Below are 21309 nucleotides of genomic sequence, written 5' to 3'. Positions count from 1 at the left end.
CCCCACACACAGCTGGTGACCCTTCTCTCCCCCACTTTTTATTTCAATATCTACCTCTCTCAGCAGAAGTCAAGGGATGCAACAATGCGTACAGCAGCCTTGATTGAAGCATGTTACTGTCAGGTGCATGCGGTTCCGAACCTCTTCCATGTATGAGTGGCTTGCAGGGCTCCCTGCTGCACACACAATGCTCTCTGCCTGATTACGGGTATTTGTCCTTTGGCCCTGTGTTTCCCAAGCCTACCAGGATTCTCTATAGCTACCTGGAATCCAAGGGTCTAGATGTCTGCGGCTTGTCCTTGGCAGGTCACCCTTCCCTGGTGTTACACAGCCTTGAACTTGGTTGGACGTACCTTTATATCTTCTTTCTCTCCCCCTCCACAAGGCTTCATATGTTTCTTCTGCCAATGCCCCTTTCTCTAAGACACAACTGTTCCTTGAATAGAGTTTGAGAATATACGTCGTCCCTTAGTTGATCGTGATAAATCTCAACATTTATCTTAGCCCAACCCATCCTGTGTGTTCAGGGGACTTGTTCCTTTCTTCCACTTATGACTTGGATGAACTAGCTTTCATACGTTCTAAAACGGCTATTCTTCTAGAAACTTAACATTTTTCGCTCTCGAAGGTTGTCCATATAAGTCATAAGCATTCCAAAAAAGACACCACAACTGTGACTGACAGTCGTTTTATGTCGGCATTAGTCCCGATATATAAGTAGGAACAGCTTAACGGAACCCGGCCGCTGCCTGGTCTAGGCAAACCGTTCGTCCATCAATCCCACCGTGGGGATCCTTGCGCCCAAGGATCCTGCCATTGAGCTGGTGAACTCCCGGTTCTTTGGCATCTCAGGACAGGGGGCGCCCTCCACCACAGCTAAGCTTGGTCGCGCAGATATCCTTGTCAAAGACGACCAGCAGGCACATCTGTGAACCTATATACACAACTCGCGCTATTGCCAGTCGAAGGCTGTCACTGGTTAGTTTCTATCCACCGATGTTTCATTTGCAACACATCAAACAAAGAATGTTGACCGTGGCCTGCCAATACTCAGGGACTACGCCTGTTAGCTTAGATTACTGCCTTTGCTTGAACCACTCACCGGTCAAATTGCCTTTGTCTTCAGCTCCTGAACGTTCAAGGACAGGAACATCTCTAAAGTGAGATTGCAAGGAGCTTTGGACCAATCCTAATTTTGGCTGCAAGCACTTTCTGAGCCCCGATCTTTTTATCTAACATTCAGCACTTGATAGCGAACATCCTGAACTCCTGGATGCTGCTTCATTGCCCTGAAACATTCAAGACTTGCCTCTTTCAGCTTCCCCATCTTCAGGCTGCCTTTACTATTGCCAAAGCTCACCGTGTCTCACATCCATACCGGTGGCTATCCTGGAGGGAGCCCATAGTTTGACGAAAAGAAAAGAGATATATCTACGAGATTCCCTCAGTCGTTTGCTTAAGCAGTATCGGACAACGCCGACAGTCACGAGCTGGACTTCGTTCACTGGTCTTGTCGAATTTTGCTAGTCACCAAACGCACCACGTCCGTGTGCCTATTCGTCAGCTGTTCTGACTTTGATCTATATCCGCCATTTTGACGTCCCGGAGTCTGAAACGATGGGCAATGTCAATCCTTTTTCTCCGCCTGAGCATTGTTGCCCCACCTGCCAACGTCCATACGATAGTCGGTATGGCGGGAATAACATGCCAATGGAAAATGGCCTTGTGACAGCACAGTCATACACTAGGATCACTCCGCCTTCTGTATGCGGCCCCTTGACTACTGCTGAATCTGAACTTGGATGGACTCGATGTTTTTTATGCTGACTGTGAAGCTAGACTGTTGGAAAGGCGCTGCGAGAGCAGTGTAGCATCAATTGGGAGTGCTTTTTCCTCGCCGTATATCTGGGAGGCGGAGATGTAGCCTTTTTCTCGGGCCCTGAGCTCTTTCCGGAAGAGGAAGTTCGCAAAATATTCCGCAGAGATAGATTCGTTCAGGCATATAACCGACTCTGTTCGCCAAGTAAGTATTATTCAGAGCTTGAAGAGTACAGGGATTTGAAGTTTTTTTTCTTTGGTCTAACACTACGCAGCGAGCGAGCGATCGCATACTATCGACGATGATGATTGTAGTCCCGGCTATGGTGGTGAGCCTTACACTTTCCGCAATAGTGTGGATGAAGCCATGAACCATCATTTCGGTCCCCAATGGCCTAATCCTACGAAGCGCAGGAAGCGTAGGTTCAGGCGTACCGATGAGGATGCGGAACCCGCCGTTATTATGAAGGCTATGAGGTCAATTACCATTGGCAATTCCGAGCAGGTCCGAGAGTACTATGTTCAGCGCTTCACCTGTCTTCAACAGCGTCTCTGCCGCGAAATCAGCAAAGCGTTTGTGAAGACAATTGCTCCTAAGAAACAGGCCAACAACCCATACACTGGCGGCGAAGAAAAGCGGCCTGACTGGTGGCCTGGGCCTTGGGGTCCCGGAGAGAAAGAACGGGTTCGTCACAAGGAGCCTGATCATCTCTGGAAAAAGGGTTGGTCCATGTTTCCGAATTCTTTTTGAAACCTGTGCAGCTAATCAAGCACCAACCTAGAACGTATCGTTCTCCTCACCCACATTCTGTCGTTGGTGACAGAGCCTCGAGAGAGGCAGCACCCGGATATTCGGCGGGTGGGGGTTGATACTGCGCTGTTGGAGAAGAGCACCATGGATTTTGTCTCATCATGGTTTGCCACAAATGGGCCGAAAAATGCCCATAAAAAATCTATCTTGAAGGAACTCTTCAGAGTCGCTAAGGCAGAAGAGAGGTACAAGAAAAATGAGATAGGTGCGATGCATTGCATTTGCCCCATTGATTGCAAACGGCCCCCTATTTCTAACATGACGCCCGCAGACGGAAGCACGCAAATCCAAGTCCTCGCAGATGACATGGTCATGAGCTACTGCCCTCCAGAAGACGATGAAAACGAAGAAGACGTTGAAGAGGTTACCACACCCCCTAACCTGAAGGGAGACCCTGACCAAGACCATACACCCCTGGTGGCGTCATGCACCATGCCGTTGTCCAAGGCGACTGCGCCAACCAACAGCAGCCTGCCGCCCGTTTCTACCACAAGCAGCCTCAGCCATACAATCTCGTCACCTCTCCATGGACAAAGCTTCCTCGGCGACATGCACCTGCGCGGCCATCAGTACAGCAGCACCTCCCCGATGCTAGCTACCGACCTGTCCACCGAACAGTACGCCTACCCGGAAGCAGGTAACCTGACTACCGTTGCTACCGCAACCGCCGGACAGCCTGCCCTGCAACCCGAGGCCCCTACCTCCCTCCAGCTCCAGGACATGGTCCACACCCACGACCCGAACTCTCGTCGCTCCTCCGTCGCCTGCCCTGCTCCCGAGTTCGGCACTTCGCCGTCCGCCCTGTACTCGCCCGCCTCGTGGCAGCAGGCACAGGCCCAGCCCCATCATCACACAGCTACGGCTGTAACCTCTGCCCCTGGTAGCAGCGGCTCTACTTCGCTGTACTACACTACCGCAGCCACGGCATCCCAACAAACTTTGCCTCCTCCTCCTCCTCCTCCTCCTCCTCCTCATCCCAATCCTCTGCCCCTGCCCCATTATCAGCAGCAACATCTCCTACCTAATCCTTACGCTTCGCACGCCGCTCATCACCAACAAGCTCAGACACAGGCTGCCGCTCAGCAGCAGCAACAGCAGCAACAGAGCCAACAACAACAGCAACAGACCCCGTCGACGATAACACAGTACGCGGCAGCGGCAACTCCGACATCAACAAGTGCCTTTGAGAGCGTCCTGGCACCAGTGCATGCTCATAGTCCGCACTCTTCGCATTCTCCTGTTCATCTTCCTGCTCATCATCATCATCCCCATCACGCTCATCACCCGTCGTTTCGGGGGAATCTCACGTTGACGATGCATACGAGAACGGCGCCGCCGCAGCATGCTTGATTGATTGGAGAAATCCAAGCTGGGGGGACATTTGGGGGCTTTATGGGTTTAAGAATGAAAAAATAATTCTAGGTGAATTTCTGAGTATGGGATGGAACGGGTGAGTAATGAGAAGGGAAGTGTGTTTTGAGTGAGTTTTGTTACGACGTTATGACCTTGTTTTCCTGTCACGTCAGTTCAAGTATTTGTCTGTTTATGTTGAGTTCATTGTCTGGTCTTTTCCATATATACTTGTCCTTTTCCCTTCGCTTGCCCCGAGAAGGACTCCGCCGTTGGCGGCCTGACTTTGGAGCATTTTGATGTGTGGTCTCTATTGCGGATGGAACAAACATTAGATACGATCATTGAGGCGAAACTTCGATGGCGAGCTCTCTGAGTGTGCGCTGTGTACACGAAGAAGCGAGGAAGAAACGCTTCATATTATATATATATATAGGGTCGTCTACGCTCAAGTCTCTGCTTACGGTAGAGGGTTCACCGGGATTGGTCCATGGGGGATCAGGTGGCGTTCATGGGGTAGGTTGAAGGGAAAGGAGTACAGAACTGGATATAGTTGTTTTTCATTCTCGAAATTGAATGGAGAAATTCTATGAGCTGTCTTCTCGGACTTGAGGTCGGGTGTCCCCACACTGTAGCCCATACATCCTCTTACAGAAAACACCAACCTTGGCGGACACTACGCTCGCTTACCTATATTGCGTTACAGATGCCTAAGTAATTTTATCGCCTACCTAAACTGTTAATTAAACCGCCTACATATCGCGATTCCAATTGCTATCATTAAGTTACTGTCGTGACTAATAGAGGTATCGGGCGGGAAGAGAGAGATCAGGTGCAAAGGGCCAAGAGCCACTGGTGAGAGGTCATCAGAGCCAAGAGTTATTGACGACGAAAGGCCTTTGGTAGAAACAAGGACGGATCATGACCATGTAAGGTAGATAGATTGCTCATGGGAGAAGGGGACGAAGAACTCATCAGTCAGCAATGCAAACAGTCATGCGAAACTAACTGGCAACCACAGGGATCCTGAGCTTATGTGAGAACTCCTGTCTCTTAGATCCATAAGCCTTAAACCGAACCCGAACCCATCTCAGGAGGGCTAGGTGGATCATCGCACTAGTACATCTACTAGATTTATAGCTAGAGTGATAAAATACTCCTGTATTTGATTATTATTGATTCTTAACTCAAACATACTATTTCTACATCTTTGACTAATATTTTTCGACGAGAAATTCTTTCTAGACTATGCTTTCTTTTCAAAAATTTTAGCCCTACCCAGCTACGCTAGTTAGCTGTAGCTATTCTCTCTAGTTGCGATCTGATACGCTTATAGAGACATCTAGATAATTCAGAGCTCCCATAGTATCCAGATTACTTAAAATGACGATACATCTAGCCTTTCTAAGATAGGTTCGAGTTCGGGACAAGGCTTATGGATCTGGGAGATAGAAGTTCTCACATAGATTCAAAAGCACTGTGGTCGCCAGTTGAGTATGCGCAACTGTTCGCGTTGCTGACTGGTGGGTTCCTCATTCCCGTCTCCTACGAGAAATCTATCTGCCTTATATACTTGGATCCTTCGTCTATTTTTTCTTTTTCTACTAAAGGCTTTCGGTCACTCATCAGTGATTCTTAGTTCTAACGAGCTTTTATCAGTGACTCTTAGCACTGACGACCTTGCGTCAAAGATGCCTGCTTCCTATTGGCCGTTTTGGCCTCGCGTGAGCCGCGTCTTTATCGGCTTTCTGCGTCTGATCTCACTCTTCCCGCCCGATACCCTCTGTTAGTCGTGACATATCTACAATAAGTTAAAGAGAACTTATCAGGGGATTAAGTCCCTAGGAGTAAGCTACTTACTCGTCAGGCCTCCCCAAAACGGCGGTCCGATTGGCTTGCTCTACAGACAAGTCTGGCGGAGCAACCTGCAAATTCTGAGGTACTTTTATTGTTATACAAGCTCAATAGACATAGGTCACTTTTGCAATTCATTGCTAGTTGCATATGGGCCTAATCGTGCATCAGTTTTAAAGTGCTTAAGCTTTCGAACTTTTTATCAAAAATTAATCAGATAATTGTTCTAAGAATAAACAAAGTTTTAAAGAATTTCTTAGGAGTTTTCTAGAAGATATAGCTGTTGTTGTCACAGCTAACGGAATGATGGAGGGCCTGCCCAGAAAAGCAGGATTGGAGATGCCAAAAGGACAGACCAATCGAGACATTGTCATCGCCAAGACCTAATCATCATGGCGTGATACTCCAGCATCACCGGTGATACTGGTGATGGCAGGAGTGATACTGGAGGAGACACCAACGTATATAGGACCTAGCTAGCCACTCATTAGGAGTTCCTCAGTCAGCAATAGAAACAGTGGTCAACCAACAACTGGTGACCGCAGTAAATCACGTACACTACTGTGCGAGGACCTCAGTCCCTCGGGTTCTACAACCTGGCTACTACCTTCGAACCCACCTCAAGAGGTTGTAGAATCGTCACAGTGTCTTATCATTATTTATTCATTGTATGCGTTACAGTGCAAGGCTATATTATAGATACCTGTATACGTGGTTTGCACTAAGTGTAGATGACCTTTGGGCTCACAAAAATTTGTGTAGGTTACGATGTATAAAAAACTTCGCAGCTTGCTCGGAATTTGTATGGTGCTCCGCCCGACTAGTCTGTGAGCAGGCTAGTAGAACCACTGTTTTGGGAGGCCCGACGAGTAGCTATAACATAGCTAACTATTAGCTGCTCCATTCGACTCGATTCAACACGTTATCCTCGCGACTTTTATTGTTCGGGCAGAGAACGCCTTGAGTTCTTTGACTGGGTTCACCCCTTGGCGCCTTCACAGCGGAAAACTTACGACAAATCACCAGCGTCCAATTCAGGTCAGAAAGACTGGCAGGCCTTCAGGGGTATACGTACAGATCTTACGGCGTACTCTGGAATCCAGTAGCCCTACCTCGAGGGACAAAAGCAGCAAGAGAACAGCATTTTGGCGCAGGTTTTCGGACTCCCTCAACATTCTGCTACATGTTCCCCTGATTTCTGCCTGGGACGCCATGGCTTTCTTGCTGTGTAACGTATCTAATGTTAACTTTCAAGCAGCCAAGGAACAGTTGTACCATTGGTACACGTAGGGAAATATCCATCGTTAGTAGGCATTGAAATAGTCTAGTTTGGTGGGGGGTTGACGTGGGGGTTCAGGAAACTACATAAATATACAGTACCAATTGACCACGTTTGCCGCTTTTAGTGTACTACAATATGTGTACAAACAGTGACGTAGGTGTATAGGCTGTCAATTTGGAGTTGGGATGGCATGAGGTCCGGTCCGGGTACTGCATTCCGGGAGCCGGACGACAGAGTGTGAGAGAGACAGGGGTAGAAGACAAAGTGTAAGGCAAGTGTACGACTCGAGAGACAGAACTATGTACAAGGGGAACGGCTCGTCTATGGCTTTCGTTTTCGCTCCGGCGGGAGGGAGGGGCGAGCCGCAGCGACTACGGCAGGCAGGGCAAACGGGCGGAGTTGGGCTGCGCAAGAAAGCAGCTAGCAACGAAGCAGCAAGTGTCACACACAACCGGCCCGGAAGGTAGACAGACCGAAGATGGACAACTTCAGACAGCAGCAGTTCTTGCTGCAACCCAGGATACGTTTCACATCGGAGTGTCCTGCGGTTTTCTGTGGGATTCTGCCACGCGGCAGCCTGTCACAAAGGGATTGCGCAGGTTTTTTTGTTGATGTAAGCAGTTGTTGGGCATTATGACAGACAGGCAGGTGGGAAGGGATCAGGGTCCGGAATGGCGTGGGTTTTTTTGGGACGAGTCTAGACAGAGCGATCGCAGGGCGAGAAGAGTGTTTGTCAAAAGCCTCTCTCGTTTATGGCATAAGCCACAACATGAGATGCGTAAGGGATGTGAGTTTGCGTGTGTGGTGACGCGGAAAGCATCCAATACTAGCGAGATTTCGAGCGCTGAGGATGTGGGGGGTAGAGGATTCGCAGAAGGATTGTGAGAGAAAGAAAAAGTAAAAGTTGGGTATAAATCTCGCTGCCTTCCGTCCATAGCTGGCTACATATGCAGTTGGCTGTTCTGGCGCTACAATGATTGGTATATACGGCGGAGGGGGCACTACATGTGCCCGAACTGCAGTCGGTGCGCGTCATGTTTTCCGTTTGGCTGCAGCCAGCTTACATCCTGCAGGCGAGGATCTCTGGATCGAATCGCAAGGGCAGCGTGTTAGTCGAATTTCCTAAACGCCTGCCTATCGCCTGTCCCGTCGTATCAGCCAGCCTTGCCCAATTGTCGGGAAGCCGCTCAGCTCCCCACAGCCGATGCCAGCGAACACCAGAAGAGGATGAAACTCATCGGCCCGAGAACTGTGTCGGCTTCTAGGCGGAATGGCATAGCTGGCTGGATAGTCTGGTCGGACGGAAGATTGCAGACACCCGGCAGCAGAGGACTGAAGCGAAGGGCAGCGAAGGGCAGCGTGGTGGTGGTGGCGGTGGTGTGTGCGTATGAATGTGTGAGCTGAAACCAACCGTGCAGGTATTACCTACACTGTGTGCTCAGTGTTACTCAATGTACTCCGCGGGAGTTCGATGTTTTGCAATTGATACAGTACTTCCGGCGGGCAAGGTGAGATCACTTCGCCCTAATGCGGTCATCTGTCTGTGACAGCTGCTCAAGCGACCGGGATACCGCATTTGGAGGGTTTCCCGGACGAGAAAAGGATGGGCTATGCAGAGGTCAGACAGACATTCTCCTAGATCCAGATCATGTCGAGATCAAGATCCTGCCCGCCCCTCCTACCAGCGTGATGGGAGCATGGGATATATGACATGTCAGATGAAGCTTATCATTTCTGCAGGTAAAGTGTTGTAGGGGGGCTCCCCTAGCGGCCAGTCCCTGTCTTGTTACGGTCGACAGCGACTGAGCCCTCGCATCCTCGACTTGACAAGGAATCATTAAGCATACAACAGCATGGCAGGCAAATTCCCAATCTTGCCAGTATTAAACAAGTTTAGCAGCAACGAAGCTCTCTGATGGTCAGTTTTGATTGATCACGTTGAGTGCTGGATCGAGATCGAGGACCACACTGCGTGATGAAATTGACTTTTGACCGTGAGGACGCACCTCTGGTTCCCAAGTGACAACGGTTTGGTGGAATGATCGTCTATGTGTGTATCGCATTTATAAAAACCTTTGCTGATGTGATAGGGCACCAGACAGCTGTTGAGAGATGAAGACTGCTGGGGAGGTTCTGTTTTGTAGCATTATATCTTGGAATCAGATCATAGATTCAACTTGTTGTGGAGAACACAACAATATCCGTTTAAATGCTTATGTATATCCCTCAAACTTTGCTCTTTGTCGTCAGACTTGACTTGCCTTGGTCAGTAGTTTCGTTATCGTCGGTATCGCTGTCGGAAACATCAACGGTTGACTCTTGTATGTCGTCTTTCTCCTCGTCAGACTGCTCTCCTTCATCAGCATCATTCTCCTCTTCGCTTTCCGCTGATGCATCATTATCATCTCCATCATTCTCAATCTCATTGGTATCCTCAACCTCAGAACCCGACTGTCCGTCTTGCCCTTCTCCCTCACTCTCACTCTCATCACTCGCACCGCCACTCCTTTTCCTCTTCTTCCCCTGTGTAAACAACCCAGAGTCTTCGCCTTTCCTCACAAACACATAGCTCCGTGCCGGCCTCTCCTCGCCCTTCCAAGCAGCCTTGGCTACCTCCCCCTTCTTGTTCTTGACCACACCCAGTGTCCTTGCATGAGCATACCCCGGGTATGCTGACGCCATAAACTTGAAACTCCTTTCAACTTGCAACCCGGTATGCCGTGCCAGATCTCGAATGTTCCACAGCGTATAGGGCTCGCCCTCGAACAGCGTGACGACGATGCATCCGCCAGGAGCAAGAGAGGGCTGCGCGGACCGGAAGAAATCCACAAGCAGCTCTTGGTTGTATCGAACCTGCCGATTAACGTCCGTGGACTTGCCACCAACATGGGGAAAGTTGAATATAATGCGTTTCATCGTACCGGGCGGAGCATCGTCGTCATCGTCGGGGTATGGCCGTTTCGGCTGCTTCTTCGGAGCAGAAGGCGACCGGAAGAGAGGGAGCTTACGGGCGTTGACACCGTACATCACGCGGCATTGTGGGGAGGACTCGATGACGGAAATGTTCTGGGCGACGTGGGGGTACTTAGCAGAAAGTTCGGCAAGGTCTTTTTCGAGTACGGTTGCTGTCACATTAGTGCACTTGTGATGGGTGACGAGAGAGGCAGCAAAGGAGAGATCGCCTTCGCCGACAAGGAGGATGGTGTCCGAGGGATGGAAAGGGAGTGTTGGTGTTTGGTATTGTTGCTGGGAATGCTTGGACGCGGCATTGTCTTTGCTGTGAGTTGTCTTCTGCTTTTTGGACGGCGGGGGTCTGGAGAACGGCTTATTTTTTGGGTTCTGATGCTGATGTTGGCTCCGATATTGATTCTTTTGGGCCTGGTTGGCTCTGTGCTGCTGCTTAACAGCCTTGGCGGCGTTTTTGAGTAAACCACGCGCTTTTCCCATGGTACAAACAGTGAATGTCTGCGTGATGACGTTGGTTGACGCGGGATCGGTGAACTCGGCTCGGGACGCGACGTCGACGCGTCTCGGGATCGGCGGCGGGGAGGGGCCGGGGGATGGCGTGAGCGATGGTCGGACAGCCGGAATCTCGGAAATTGGCCGCAAAAAATCAATCAGTGGGAGGTAGAAAACCTTCCTTGGCTTCCGTTTGGCTTCCCTCAGGCTTCTGGGTCAGGGTTCGGTTCCATCCGCGAGGCATGTGGGTCCGGGACAGGACCTGGGCCGCTGCCAAGACGGCTCTGAAGTTACCAGAGTTACAGTGTTACATATATTACGAGGTACCGTAAGGACAGCCAGCACGTCAGTTGAATCAGCTCGGCAGCGAGGGCATCCGCAAAGCGAGCAGAATGACGTGGGACAAAAAGCAGTGATAATACAAAATAATTGTCTGAGGATATCTATATTCACATTATGGCAGCAGCCCTCGGCCCATGGACGCCTTTGTTATCGAGGCTATGTACAAAGGGCCAAGAGGAGCAGGACTGCTGGTGATCGATACCGAGGGAAAACTCTGAACTCTTGATATATTGGCATAAAATGAGGCATTAAGTCCAATTGACTATGATGGAAGATGGGCGTATATGTGGCAATTGGCAAGCTTGAGACGTCGAGCACTGCGAAAGGCTCAAGGCGGACAAACATCTATATCCACAAGAGTTTCATACCATTCATCGATCATGAGCTCAGGACTGCTAATGCAATCGTCCTCTAGGAAGTTCGATTTTATTTGAGATAAAACCACGTTGCGCTGCGCTGAAAGCTAAGCTAAGGAACAATATGGTCCCAGGTCGTCCGTTTGACTTCTGTGGGAGTTCTGTTTGTTGGATCTCTCTGTCCGTCGTCTGCCTACCTCAAGAGGATCACACCATAAATTTCACGTGCGATTACACTCTTCCTACATCTTCAGATCAATAAACTGATCCAACGTTTGGAAATAGATCTATACCCAATGCTTTAGAGCAGGCATGCATCTCCACTTAAATTTGTGTTAATAGGCAGGTCAGAGATGTCATGAACAAAGACCTTGTTGGTTCGCGCGTTCATAAAACGGACACGCCTGTTCGCTATCTGTCTTCTGCCAAATTAGCAGCAAGATCGCCCTAGCAAAATGCACGTGGCGGCAGATCGATGCCTTTGCTACAGAATAATGAATTTCCGGCAACTCACACTTAGATGGAGGATGCGTTGGCGACGATAATGGCGACAACAAGCTGTGAAAAGCGTTGAAGAAGTGGGCGTTGTGTGATCGCATGAGACGTTGGAGCCACTCCGCTGGCCCCACGCTACGGCACCATGAAACAGGGACACAAGCCACCAGAACTGAGAACAGAGGAACAAAGGCAACAGAAGAACAAATTCCGCCTAGCAGTTACCAGATCAATTGGCCAATTGATCTGAGCACATAGATATCATCGATACTTTATCTTTGATCTTTTGCTTCATCGACTCTGGCGATAAAGCTGCGCATTGTCGACGCCCAGCGTCCGAGTTGACCCCGTGCAAAAACTCTGCCAGCCTCGCGGCTTTCCCGTTCGAGTTGCAGCCGCCAAAACGGCGACAAGTACCTGTGCCTGCCTGTTCCTGATTTGGAAGGCGTTGAAGCACTCTAATTGGCTGGCGGCTCGGTTAAGCCTCAGTGGGGCCCAGGCTCATCCTGCACGATTTGGGTTCGGGGCCGGGGTTGGGAAGACGGGGTTGTGGTTGGCTGGCGAGTAGGTCTGGCTGGCCGAAAAGCAGCAGCACTGAGATCCACCGATCAGACCCAGCAGCACGCTCGCTCGCAGCAGGGAGAGCGAGAGCGTGAGACTGGAGCATCAGAACAATACTTGCAGCAGTTGCAGCCAGGAGCAGCGCCTGTTCTGGCATCGCGGCCACCACTGCAAACGACTCGCAAATGTATTTCGCCCCCGAGCACAATAGCAGCATCAGCATATTCTCGACGGCATCGTTGTTGACTGTTGAGGCCAGCATTGTCGACGGAGCTGCTTTGCTGCACCGTTCCATCCGCCCATTCCCATTGCCCATTCGTCTGTTCTGAGCCTGGCAGCATCCACATCCGCATCTCATCCATCAACCGATTTCCAGGTTCACCTCTTTCTTTTCACCCTCACTCTCACAGACTCACTCTTTCACTTGCAACACCTGCCACAGCACGCAGCACAGTGATTGCACCGCGCCTCGAGTATCTTCTCGTCTGCCTCAGGCACGTAGTTCTTATTTTGTCTGCTAGCAGCTTTTTTTTTTCTTCCCTGGCCGAGTGCATGTCCCAGTCGCGTCAGTCTGGCACCCGCCGTCGCCGTCAAGGACTTCCACTTGTACAAAATCTCACCAGCTCTGCTCCCGACCCACCGTTCTCGTCTCGGCTCACGAGAGCAGCCTCTAGAGAAGCAGTTCCAGCAAAGTTGAGTCGGTGTGTGCGCTCTCAACTTCTTAGTTTTCTCATTCTCCAGATCTCTCTCGCCCCGGTCTTCCATCGGGCTCTCTTACTACTACTGCCAGCTTTTACCTACCTGCGCCTTTTGTAGATTTGGCTCCTGGTTGGCTGATTCCCATCATCCACGACTTCATCCACTTTTCGCTTTTCACTTTTTTCTCCTTTCGACTTTCCTTCGAACTTTTCTCTTCTCTCGATTCCACCACCACTTCATCCAGTCTTTTCTCGCCTCAATCCGGCAGTACCGGTGGATGGAACCATGGATCAAGTCACTATAGAAAGTCAAGGTCATCAGCAGCCTGAATCTGCACATGACACTTACACCAGCACTATCAGCCAGAGCAGTGCTTCCCTGTCTACTCCCGCTGTAATTAACGGCAACGACGCCACTCTCGGCGCCACTACCGAGCAGATCACCATTAACGGCAACGAGAACAGCAACGCCATCAGCAACACCGACGCCAACGGCACGATGAGCGAGCAGGGCTCCCAGGTCGTCGACGGCCCGGAGGTCGACGATGCCGCATCTGAAGATGTGTCACTAGCTCTGTCTGCTTCTGCTGCTCGTGCCGGTAACAATGGCAGCCCGGCCAAGCCGACCGGCAGTAGTCGAGGAAGAGGACGTGGCCGCTGGTCCCGTCTGAACAAGAACAAGGTATCCAAGCCAGCTCCGCCGAAAGTCCCTAGCGGTCGCGGCCGCCGTCAAAAGGTTTACGATTCTCTCAAGGCTCAAGCTGCACACGAGCGCGCTCAAGAACTCAAGCAAGCCTATACAACCATCGCCAAGCAAGTAAAGCCAGCGCTCCAGGAACTCGCCGACCGCTCCATCAACGAGCTGCTCGAAGATCCTGCTGCCTTCGAGAAGGTCCCCGAGTATGAGGAGACCATGAGCTTCCTTCGCGAGCGGCATGCTGGAGCCCTCGAAGCGTGCGATAAGGAACGCGAGATTGGGCTGGAAATGATCAGTCACGTCTACGAAGCTGAGACGCAGCTAGCGTGGCAGCGGTATTATGTAAGTTTTATCCACTCTTTCGACTTTTATCACTTGAAAGCATCGGGAGAAAAAATGCGGATATTTCTTCCCAAAGGCAATTCTTTCACTGAATTTTACTGACAATCACAGGCTGGACTGGCTGAGCTGTCTGAGGAGTGGTACGGCCATCTACTGCTGCAGTTGGAGGTACTTGAGTATCTCCATGACAATAATCTCCCAGTTGATGTAAGTTGGTCACGTGCTCTGTCTGCCTGTCTGATGTGGCCCCTGCTGACCAATCCTCCCTCTAGCTGCCTGCACTCCCCGACAACGACTACGACTACAAGCCGATCACGCAGGAAGATGCCGATTGGCAAGGCGTATTCTACCAGACGCGTGACGGCGTCGAGGTGCCCTTCTCCGGCGACCCCATCTCGGTCTTAATGAAGAAGCCCCAGACTCTGCCGCTGGAGGCGATCAAGGGCAAAGCTGAGGATCAACCAGAGGGTCAACTGGGTCCCAAGGCCGCCGCCGCCGCCGCTGCTGCTGCTGCTGCGGGCGGTGTCGATGGCGTGGCGCTCCGCCATTCGGCCAGCCTGCTCGGCGGCGTCGAGGCCATCGAGGGTGACTCCACCCCGGAGACACCATCGAACGCCCCGACCCCGGCCCCGGCGGCTGAACCTTCCGAAGAGACGACCGCAGATCGTCCCGAGAAGCGCGCTGCGGGCAACGAAGAAAACTTGGTCGACCCGACCGACCTCCCTCTTCCCCGTGGCGCCTCAAGTCCAGACGAGTTTGGGGTTCGCCTCATTACGAGGCGTCCAACTCGCTTGGACATCCCAAATAACCGAATCATGGTCCCGAACATGTTTGAATGGGATGAACTTGACATTGGTTTCCGGGATTCGACCAACTGTGCCAAGAAGGGCGCCACTAAGCAACGCCGCGGTAAGTACCTGGGCAAGCCCGGGTCAAATTACATGTTCATCGACCGCCGCGTCGGCATCTGGGACTCAACCCTGGCTGCCGGTGAGTTCGATGAGGAGTTGGTGAAGAGATACAAGCTTCACCCAACCTTGGGCATCTGTCTGCCAACCTCCATTAACGAGTCTGAGCCACCCAAGCCACCTGCCGACGGATGGAAGCCCGTTGTTTTCGTCACACCGAGCGGTGACCACATCCACGCCTCTCGGACCATCCGTCTCGCTCGCCTCGACAAGGCAGTGGACGAGATCGAGAGGAAGTTGTCGCTGGGCAAACGGTTGCGCGAGTTCTGCCAGGAGAACGAGATCCCGGAGGAGGGGATTGCCCCCAGCGCCGCCGAGATCGAGAACAACCGCCTGCGGGAGCTGGCCGCCCGCGGTATTGACCCGGTCGAGCTCGCCGAACGTGAGCAGCTCCGCCAACAACTGCTGCGCGAGCCAACGTCAGCGCCCGAAGAGAAGCCGTCGTCCACGCTCCCTCCAACACCGTCGACCCCTGAGCCTGTCAAGGAGGACACCATAGTGTTCACCAAGTTCGTTGACGAAGCTCTTGCTGAGGCTGAGGCCATCCAGGCGAGGGAAGAGGCTTCGCGTCTGGCGCCGCCCAAGCGGTCTCAGACATCGCGTCCATACGACGCGATTCGAGATGTCTTCACTGAGAGGCCCCCCACTCGCCCTCCCTCCCCCCAGCCGGCACCAGTAGCTCCTCGTGCCCCTGCTGTGACCGATACTTCAGCGCTCTCGTGCCTGGCTGACATGGCCCTTTGCCCAGAGCCTGCCGTCGCCAGGCCTGCGGTGGCTGAGCCGCCCAAGCAGCTCAGCCAGCCGCCGCTGCGCAATGGCATACTAATGGTCAACGAGTTTGATCGCCAGCCGGAGTACCAACCTGCTCCTGTTCCAGCCCCTGTGCCCGCGCCGTCCCAGCCGGCTGCCCCTGCTGCCTCTGCTCCCGCGCCGCTTCCTGCGCCGACGCCACGGCTGGCCCCAGCTCACCCCCAGACTCCGGCGACTGACTTCCGGCAGCCCGAGCCTGCTAGACTCCCTCCGCAGACCGAGCCCCGACCACCTAGCGAGCCCCCAAGGGCCAATGACTTCCTGCGGACGACCCTTAACCCGCCGCCGTCCGCTTACCCTCCTCCCCCTCCCCCTTCTCATGTGGCGCCTGTTCGGGAGTACCAAAGCTACGCTCCCCCCGCTCCGCCCACGCCAGTGTCTCATCCTGCCCCGGCGCCTTCACATGTTCCTCCGGCCCACAGCCAAGCCCCCCCTCCTCCGTTGTCGGCGCGGACACCGTTCTCCAGCACCTCGACGGCCAAGGCGCTCCCTGCCCTACGGCCAGTCCGGAACATCCTAAACGACAACCCGCCCCTCCCTGATCCTCAGAGCGGCCTACATCATCATCATCATCATCATCATCATCATCACCACAGCATGGCTGGCTCATACTATCCTGCTCCGCAGAGTCGCCCATACCACAGCGCTTACTCGATCCAGGAACCCCCCTTGCAGCCCATGATGCCACCGCAGCATCACCACGGACCTCCGCCGATGTCTGGTGTTCCTCCTTTGGCTCCGGTTCCTCCAAGGCAAATGAGCCCATACTCTGTCTCACCTCCACCTTATCATCAACCTCTCGCGCCACAGTCTCTTGGCCCAGTACCAGGACCCCCTCCCCCGGGCCCTGCTCCGATCTACTCGCATCCTCCCCAGCAGCAAATGCCGCCTCCTCCGGGTTCTTCGGCTCGTCCCCTGCAAGCTAACCCACAATCAGCGCCGCCGCCTAACCCTCCACAACCATCTAAGTACCGCAAGCTGGAGCCGGCGCCAACTCCTCCTCATCGCATGCCCTTCACTACCAATGGCCAGGAGCTCCGCACTGTTCCCTTCGATTATCGCGAGGCCATCAAAGATTACACCCCCGTCGAGGCTCCTCCCCGGCACGGTCCGACACAGATCAGAGGATGGACCCATAACAACATCCGCAAGGCGAAGCCGACATCGACAAGCTCAAGCTCTAAGGCGGACACCAACAGGGATGGGACCCATGCCCACACCGCCAACCATGATGACCCTGCCTAGAAAGCTGGGAATCGCGCTGGTGAGGCCAAGACACGGAGCAAGAAGTGTGGTCGGACTGAAGAGAGCAACGACAACGACAATGAGAGGGCAACCAAGAAGTCGAAGGCGACCGGTCAGACGCCTATTCCGAGAATTAATGTTGAGGCGGCGGCAACTGGGACTTCAGTCGCGTCGGCGATACATGCTTCTTCGGCCTCAGCTTCACAAAGTGAGGGAGTTGTCATGTTCGATCCACCAGCAGCGTTACTTCAGCCTTTTATGCTGCAACCGCCGAGAGCGGCTACCCCTGCTTCGACAAGATCCTCCACACCCTCTATTACCCTTCCTTCACTAAAGCCTTCTCCGATTACAATCCCTTCGAGCCCGCGCCCACCGATCGAGATTCTGCCCAGGGGAAGCAGCATTTCTCCGGCTTCTGAGTCACATCTTACCCTTGATGCCCAAACTGCGGTTAAGATTGCCCGTGCAGCGCTTGCTGCCGTTCCGACTCTTACCCCTGCGATGTCAGCTACCTCCCAGAGTACCAATCATACCAGCCACAACGTTGTCGTCCCTGGTCTTTGGATGCCTTCAGTTCCAGAGCAGGCTTCAGCTGAGGTCCCAACACAGGCTTCGGTGACTGAAGAGGCACTGACTAAAGAAGAAACTCCAAAGAAGAAACGAAAGAAGCACGCAGCTTCCCAAGAGGAACCAGTGGAAGAGGAGCTTCTCAAGAAGAGGCAGAACACGGTCATAGTTGCTCCAAAGGAACCGCCAGCTCAAGGGGAACCTCCAAAGAAAAAGTGTAACACCCACACCATTGCCCCTAGGAACATGCTGCATTCAAGGAGCCCGTATAACCTGCGCAGGAGAAAACAATGTGCTGGTCAGGAATAAAGATTGAGCAGCATGAGGCATCACACTTACTTCTATGATGCCAATTTGGTTAGCTTGCACATACCCTGCTGCAAGTGTTCATTGAGGCGCTCTTGGACAAAGAGAGAACAAGATATCATGCTTACCCTCCCTACCTATTTGAAGAGAAACCTGTCAAGGCTTGGCAATGTTTTGATATATACTGCGATGATGGAAGAGGAAAGACAGAAGTTGTGAGAGAGCTGGCTTGGGAGTTGAGGATACCTAGGAAACGACAATTAGACTGGAAAACTCTCTTTCTCCCTGTGTGTGTGTGTATGAATTGCTTACTGTACTTTGATTGATTCATTCGGATTCGGAAAAATCGTTCGGGAAAGGGTTAAAGCAAGTCGGGAACTACCTAGGTACATACTGAAATGGCTTTGCATGGGATCGTTTGTTTTCGGACATTTAAAAAAAAAAGACCTGATTCTGAAGAGGGATTTGGATTGGAACCTAAAGGTCATGCATTGTTGAGACAAAAAATAACTAGGTGCAACATAACTCATTGAATATGGTCGGCATTGTTTCGCAGCATCATTGGCCTGTTTTGGCTTGTATGCTTAATCTGAGAGTGGTTGTCTCCAGCTCTTTCGGGCATGCATGACATAGCTCTTCATTGATTCTTTGGATCACTACTCAAAATCAGTGTATACCAGTTACTACCTAGGCACAATGGAGAGAACACCTAAAAGGTTGTCAAACACCACCTATGAATAGTTTGTTTCTGGACATTTGCCATAACATTGGTTTGTGGCTGGTGAGGGTGTATCAGGGTGGATATGAAAATCATCAGCGGGTACAAGACTTTATCACTTTGTTTCCAAATTTCTGTGACTGAAGTTGGATGTACCCAATTGTTCGAATCTCATTATGGCTTTTGCTACGTAGTCCCATGTCGTTTTCGTTCCCCTCCCCGCCCTCCCACCCCCCATGTCTTTATCACCTAGTATCTCTCTACTGAGTAGAGTAAAACCAGTTCAAATGTCTAAATGTCTACAGTAAAAAAACACCGGTGCCCGTAGATGTCCCAGAGAAATCAGCTAGGCACTGAAACCTTCACACTCCCTCTACGCTACTACGGCCGCAGCAGCCTCAACACCCTCCATCCCCTTCCCCAACTCCCCTTCCTTCGGATGCAACGCAAACTGACTCGCCTCCATCGCGTCACCATCAAATACTACCAGATTCTGCACCGGCTGCTGCGTCTGCCCCAGCACATTAATAACATCCTGCGCAAGCTGTCCGCCCAGCACGGCAGTCACGGGCGCAATCTCCGACCCTATATTCTGCAGGAACGCTCGAATGACTTCGCTCCGTAGTGTGTCCGCTGGTAGGCCGAGGCGCTTATGTTGCTCTGTGCAAAGCCGCGTGAAGAGGGCAAGGTCGTCGCGGGAGTTGGCATCGGGCAAGACGTGATCTGTATGGGATGGGAATTCCCACAGAGCGAAAAAGCAGCTTAGCAAAGGGGTAACGGCTCTGCGACGGCGGGGGGAGCGGAGGATGTCTGGGGGTAGTTCACCATGGCGGGAGGTGGCTAGGGACCAGGGGGAATAGAGCTCGCGCTTGGTGACAAGCTCGGTCGTTTTCTCGTCGCCGGGCTTGGGCTGGACGGAGAGCACGCTGCGCGTGCGGGTTTCGGCGCCCAAGGGGGTTGTGACGTTGGATTTGGCGCGGGTGATGACGTAGGTGTGGTCGATGAGGTCGGCGAAGAGGTAACCGTACATGCCGTGGCTGGCGGCGACGTAAAAGGGGCGGTTGTATTGACGGGCGGCAGAGTTGACTTGGGTAAGAGTTGTGGGGTCTAGGTCACTTGCGATGATGATGTTGAAAGGTTCGAAGAAGTCAGGGGACTTGGTGCGGATGTCTTCCGTGTCAACGGTGATGCGAACGCGGGGGTTCAGGCGCTGGACATTATCCTTGGCGGCAACAGCGCGATTAGTCCCGATGGGTGTATCCTCGGAAGAGAGGAAGAACTGGGCGCCAAAGTCGGCCTCGGTGATGGGAGCCGAATCGACGATGGTGAGTGAGCCAATGCCGGCTAGGACAAGATTTTTTGCAATCTCGTTGCCCAGGGCTCGGATGGTAATCAGAAGGACGTTCGCATTCCGGATCTTTTCTTGGGCCTTCATGCCCCAGAGTCGGATTTGCCGGTCATAGAGGGCAATCTCATCTAGGGGATGTTAGTGAAAGAGCAAGCATGAGTTTCATAGCTACTTACCGCGGCTGATCCCGTTAGTCGGCGTGGAGGAAAAACCGTTGGTTTCTTGTGCCATGATTGAAAGGTTTTGATTTTGAGCCATCCTGGACTGCTGGTCGATTTGTAGGAAGTGTAGGCCACCACCGGGGTGTAAGGGTTTATGAGCCGCAAATGAGACAGGATCTGCAATTTGAAAGGATGTTTGGGTGAGAAGTTGTTGATCGAAGCGAGCAAGCGAGGTAGGTTGCCGATGTCCGAAGGCTCCTTATGAGTTGCAATGAAAAACAGAGACCCTGAATATTCCTCGGGTCCCTTGATGCAGGCTCAGAGCAGGAAGGAGTTTTAAGACGACAACAGTCAAACGGGCGATAAAGTTGTAAAGTGGTGGACTGTAACGCGTCTTTGGCCAATGACAATTTAGGTGTAGTTGAGGCTTTGTAATTCACAAGTTACGGGAGCGCCTGTTAACTGTACTGTGTAATCCGCAATCCATACCCGATTCTTGACCCCGAACAGAAACAAAGCATCCTCAAATGGAAATGCTTTCCAGCCATTCGAATTGCTATAATTCGTGGAATCCTTCTAATCCTTCGACTAAGATGCCAAAGGTACACAGGAGTAGCATTTCGCGATGAAGGCAGGTAACACTTGAATGTCAATTGGGCAGTTGACGACGGCCTTGCAACTCTAATAAGCCCCGAAATGCGCAGAGCGGATTGGTGCGATGAGCTGCGTTCGCCAGTGCCGCGTTGCAATCTACCTACTGTAGCCAACTGTGGCGCGTCCAAATGCGCGTTTGGGATATACTTAGTATCTCTCGTTCTATTAGTGCTTGATTAGGTACTCCTTAACAGAATGCCGCTTCTTTACAGTGCCGCACTGACCATTTGCAGCTGTGGCACAGTAAGGTTTGCACTGTCCATAACCATGTAGCTGACCCTCCAAGGTCCCCGCCAAATGACTGGTGCTTTGGGGAGCCCACCACCCGCCGCAAGCTCTCACTTCTGACCATTCACTCTTTCTCGCTGCGGCAGTGAGCAAGCACTCAATTCGCCCTCCATGCAAAACCTCTCTTCTCTGCTCCACTGACGGCGTTCTGCCACTCTCTAACTTGCCATCGCAGAGCG

The 21309-nt window shown here is 52.2% G+C and overlaps 6 protein-coding genes across 6 annotated transcripts; 3 read left to right on the top strand and 3 right to left on the bottom strand.

The window, feature by feature from the left end:
• Positions 1-2185: 2185 nt before the first annotated feature.
• On the top strand, positions 2186-3979 carry CTHT_0025900 (uncharacterized protein; the record flags this gene model as incomplete). Its single annotated transcript, XM_006692987.1, has 3 exons — positions 2186-2540; positions 2601-2834; positions 2901-3979. The coding sequence occupies 3 exons, from the start codon at positions 2186-2188 to the stop codon at positions 3977-3979; spliced, it is 1668 nt and encodes a 555-aa protein (XP_006693050.1).
• A 5362-nt stretch (positions 3980-9341) lies between these two features.
• CTHT_0025890 (uncharacterized protein) lies at positions 9342-10562 on the bottom strand (the record flags this gene model as incomplete). Its single annotated transcript, XM_006692986.1, has 1 exon — positions 9342-10562. The coding sequence occupies one exon, from the start codon at positions 10560-10562 to the stop codon at positions 9342-9344; it is 1221 nt and encodes a 406-aa protein (XP_006693049.1).
• Positions 10563-12245: 1683 nt separating this feature from the next.
• Positions 12246-12590, bottom strand: CTHT_0025880 (uncharacterized protein; the record flags this gene model as incomplete). The annotated part of the gene is made up of 1 exon (XM_006692985.1): positions 12246-12590. One exon carries the CDS (start codon positions 12588-12590, stop codon positions 12246-12248), a length of 345 nt encoding a protein of 114 aa, XP_006693048.1.
• A 722-nt stretch (positions 12591-13312) lies between these two features.
• Positions 13313-17088, top strand: CTHT_0025870 (uncharacterized protein; the record flags this gene model as incomplete). The annotated part of the gene is made up of 3 exons (XM_006692984.1): positions 13313-14065; positions 14177-14272; positions 14338-17088. 3 exons carry the CDS (start codon positions 13313-13315, stop codon positions 17086-17088), a joined length of 3600 nt encoding a protein of 1199 aa, XP_006693047.1.
• A 222-nt stretch (positions 17089-17310) lies between these two features.
• On the top strand, positions 17311-17964 carry CTHT_0025860 (uncharacterized protein; the record flags this gene model as incomplete). Its single annotated transcript, XM_006692983.1, has 1 exon — positions 17311-17964. The coding sequence occupies one exon, from the start codon at positions 17311-17313 to the stop codon at positions 17962-17964; it is 654 nt and encodes a 217-aa protein (XP_006693046.1).
• Positions 17965-19052: 1088 nt separating this feature from the next.
• CTHT_0025850 (uncharacterized protein) lies at positions 19053-20258 on the bottom strand (the record flags this gene model as incomplete). The annotated part of the gene is made up of 2 exons (XM_006692982.1): positions 19053-20155; positions 20204-20258. 2 exons carry the CDS (start codon positions 20256-20258, stop codon positions 19053-19055), a joined length of 1158 nt encoding a protein of 385 aa, XP_006693045.1.
• Between the last annotated feature and the right edge of the window lie 1051 nt (positions 20259-21309).

The sequence above is a fragment of the Thermochaetoides thermophila genome, assembly GCF_000221225.1.
Source record: "Thermochaetoides thermophila DSM 1495 unplaced genomic scaffold scf7180000011816, whole genome shotgun sequence".
NCBI lineage: Eukaryota > Fungi > Ascomycota > Sordariomycetes > Sordariales > Chaetomiaceae > Thermochaetoides > Thermochaetoides thermophila.
Note: the sequence above shows the minus strand (reverse complement) of the source record. Positions and strands in the feature narration are given on the sequence as shown.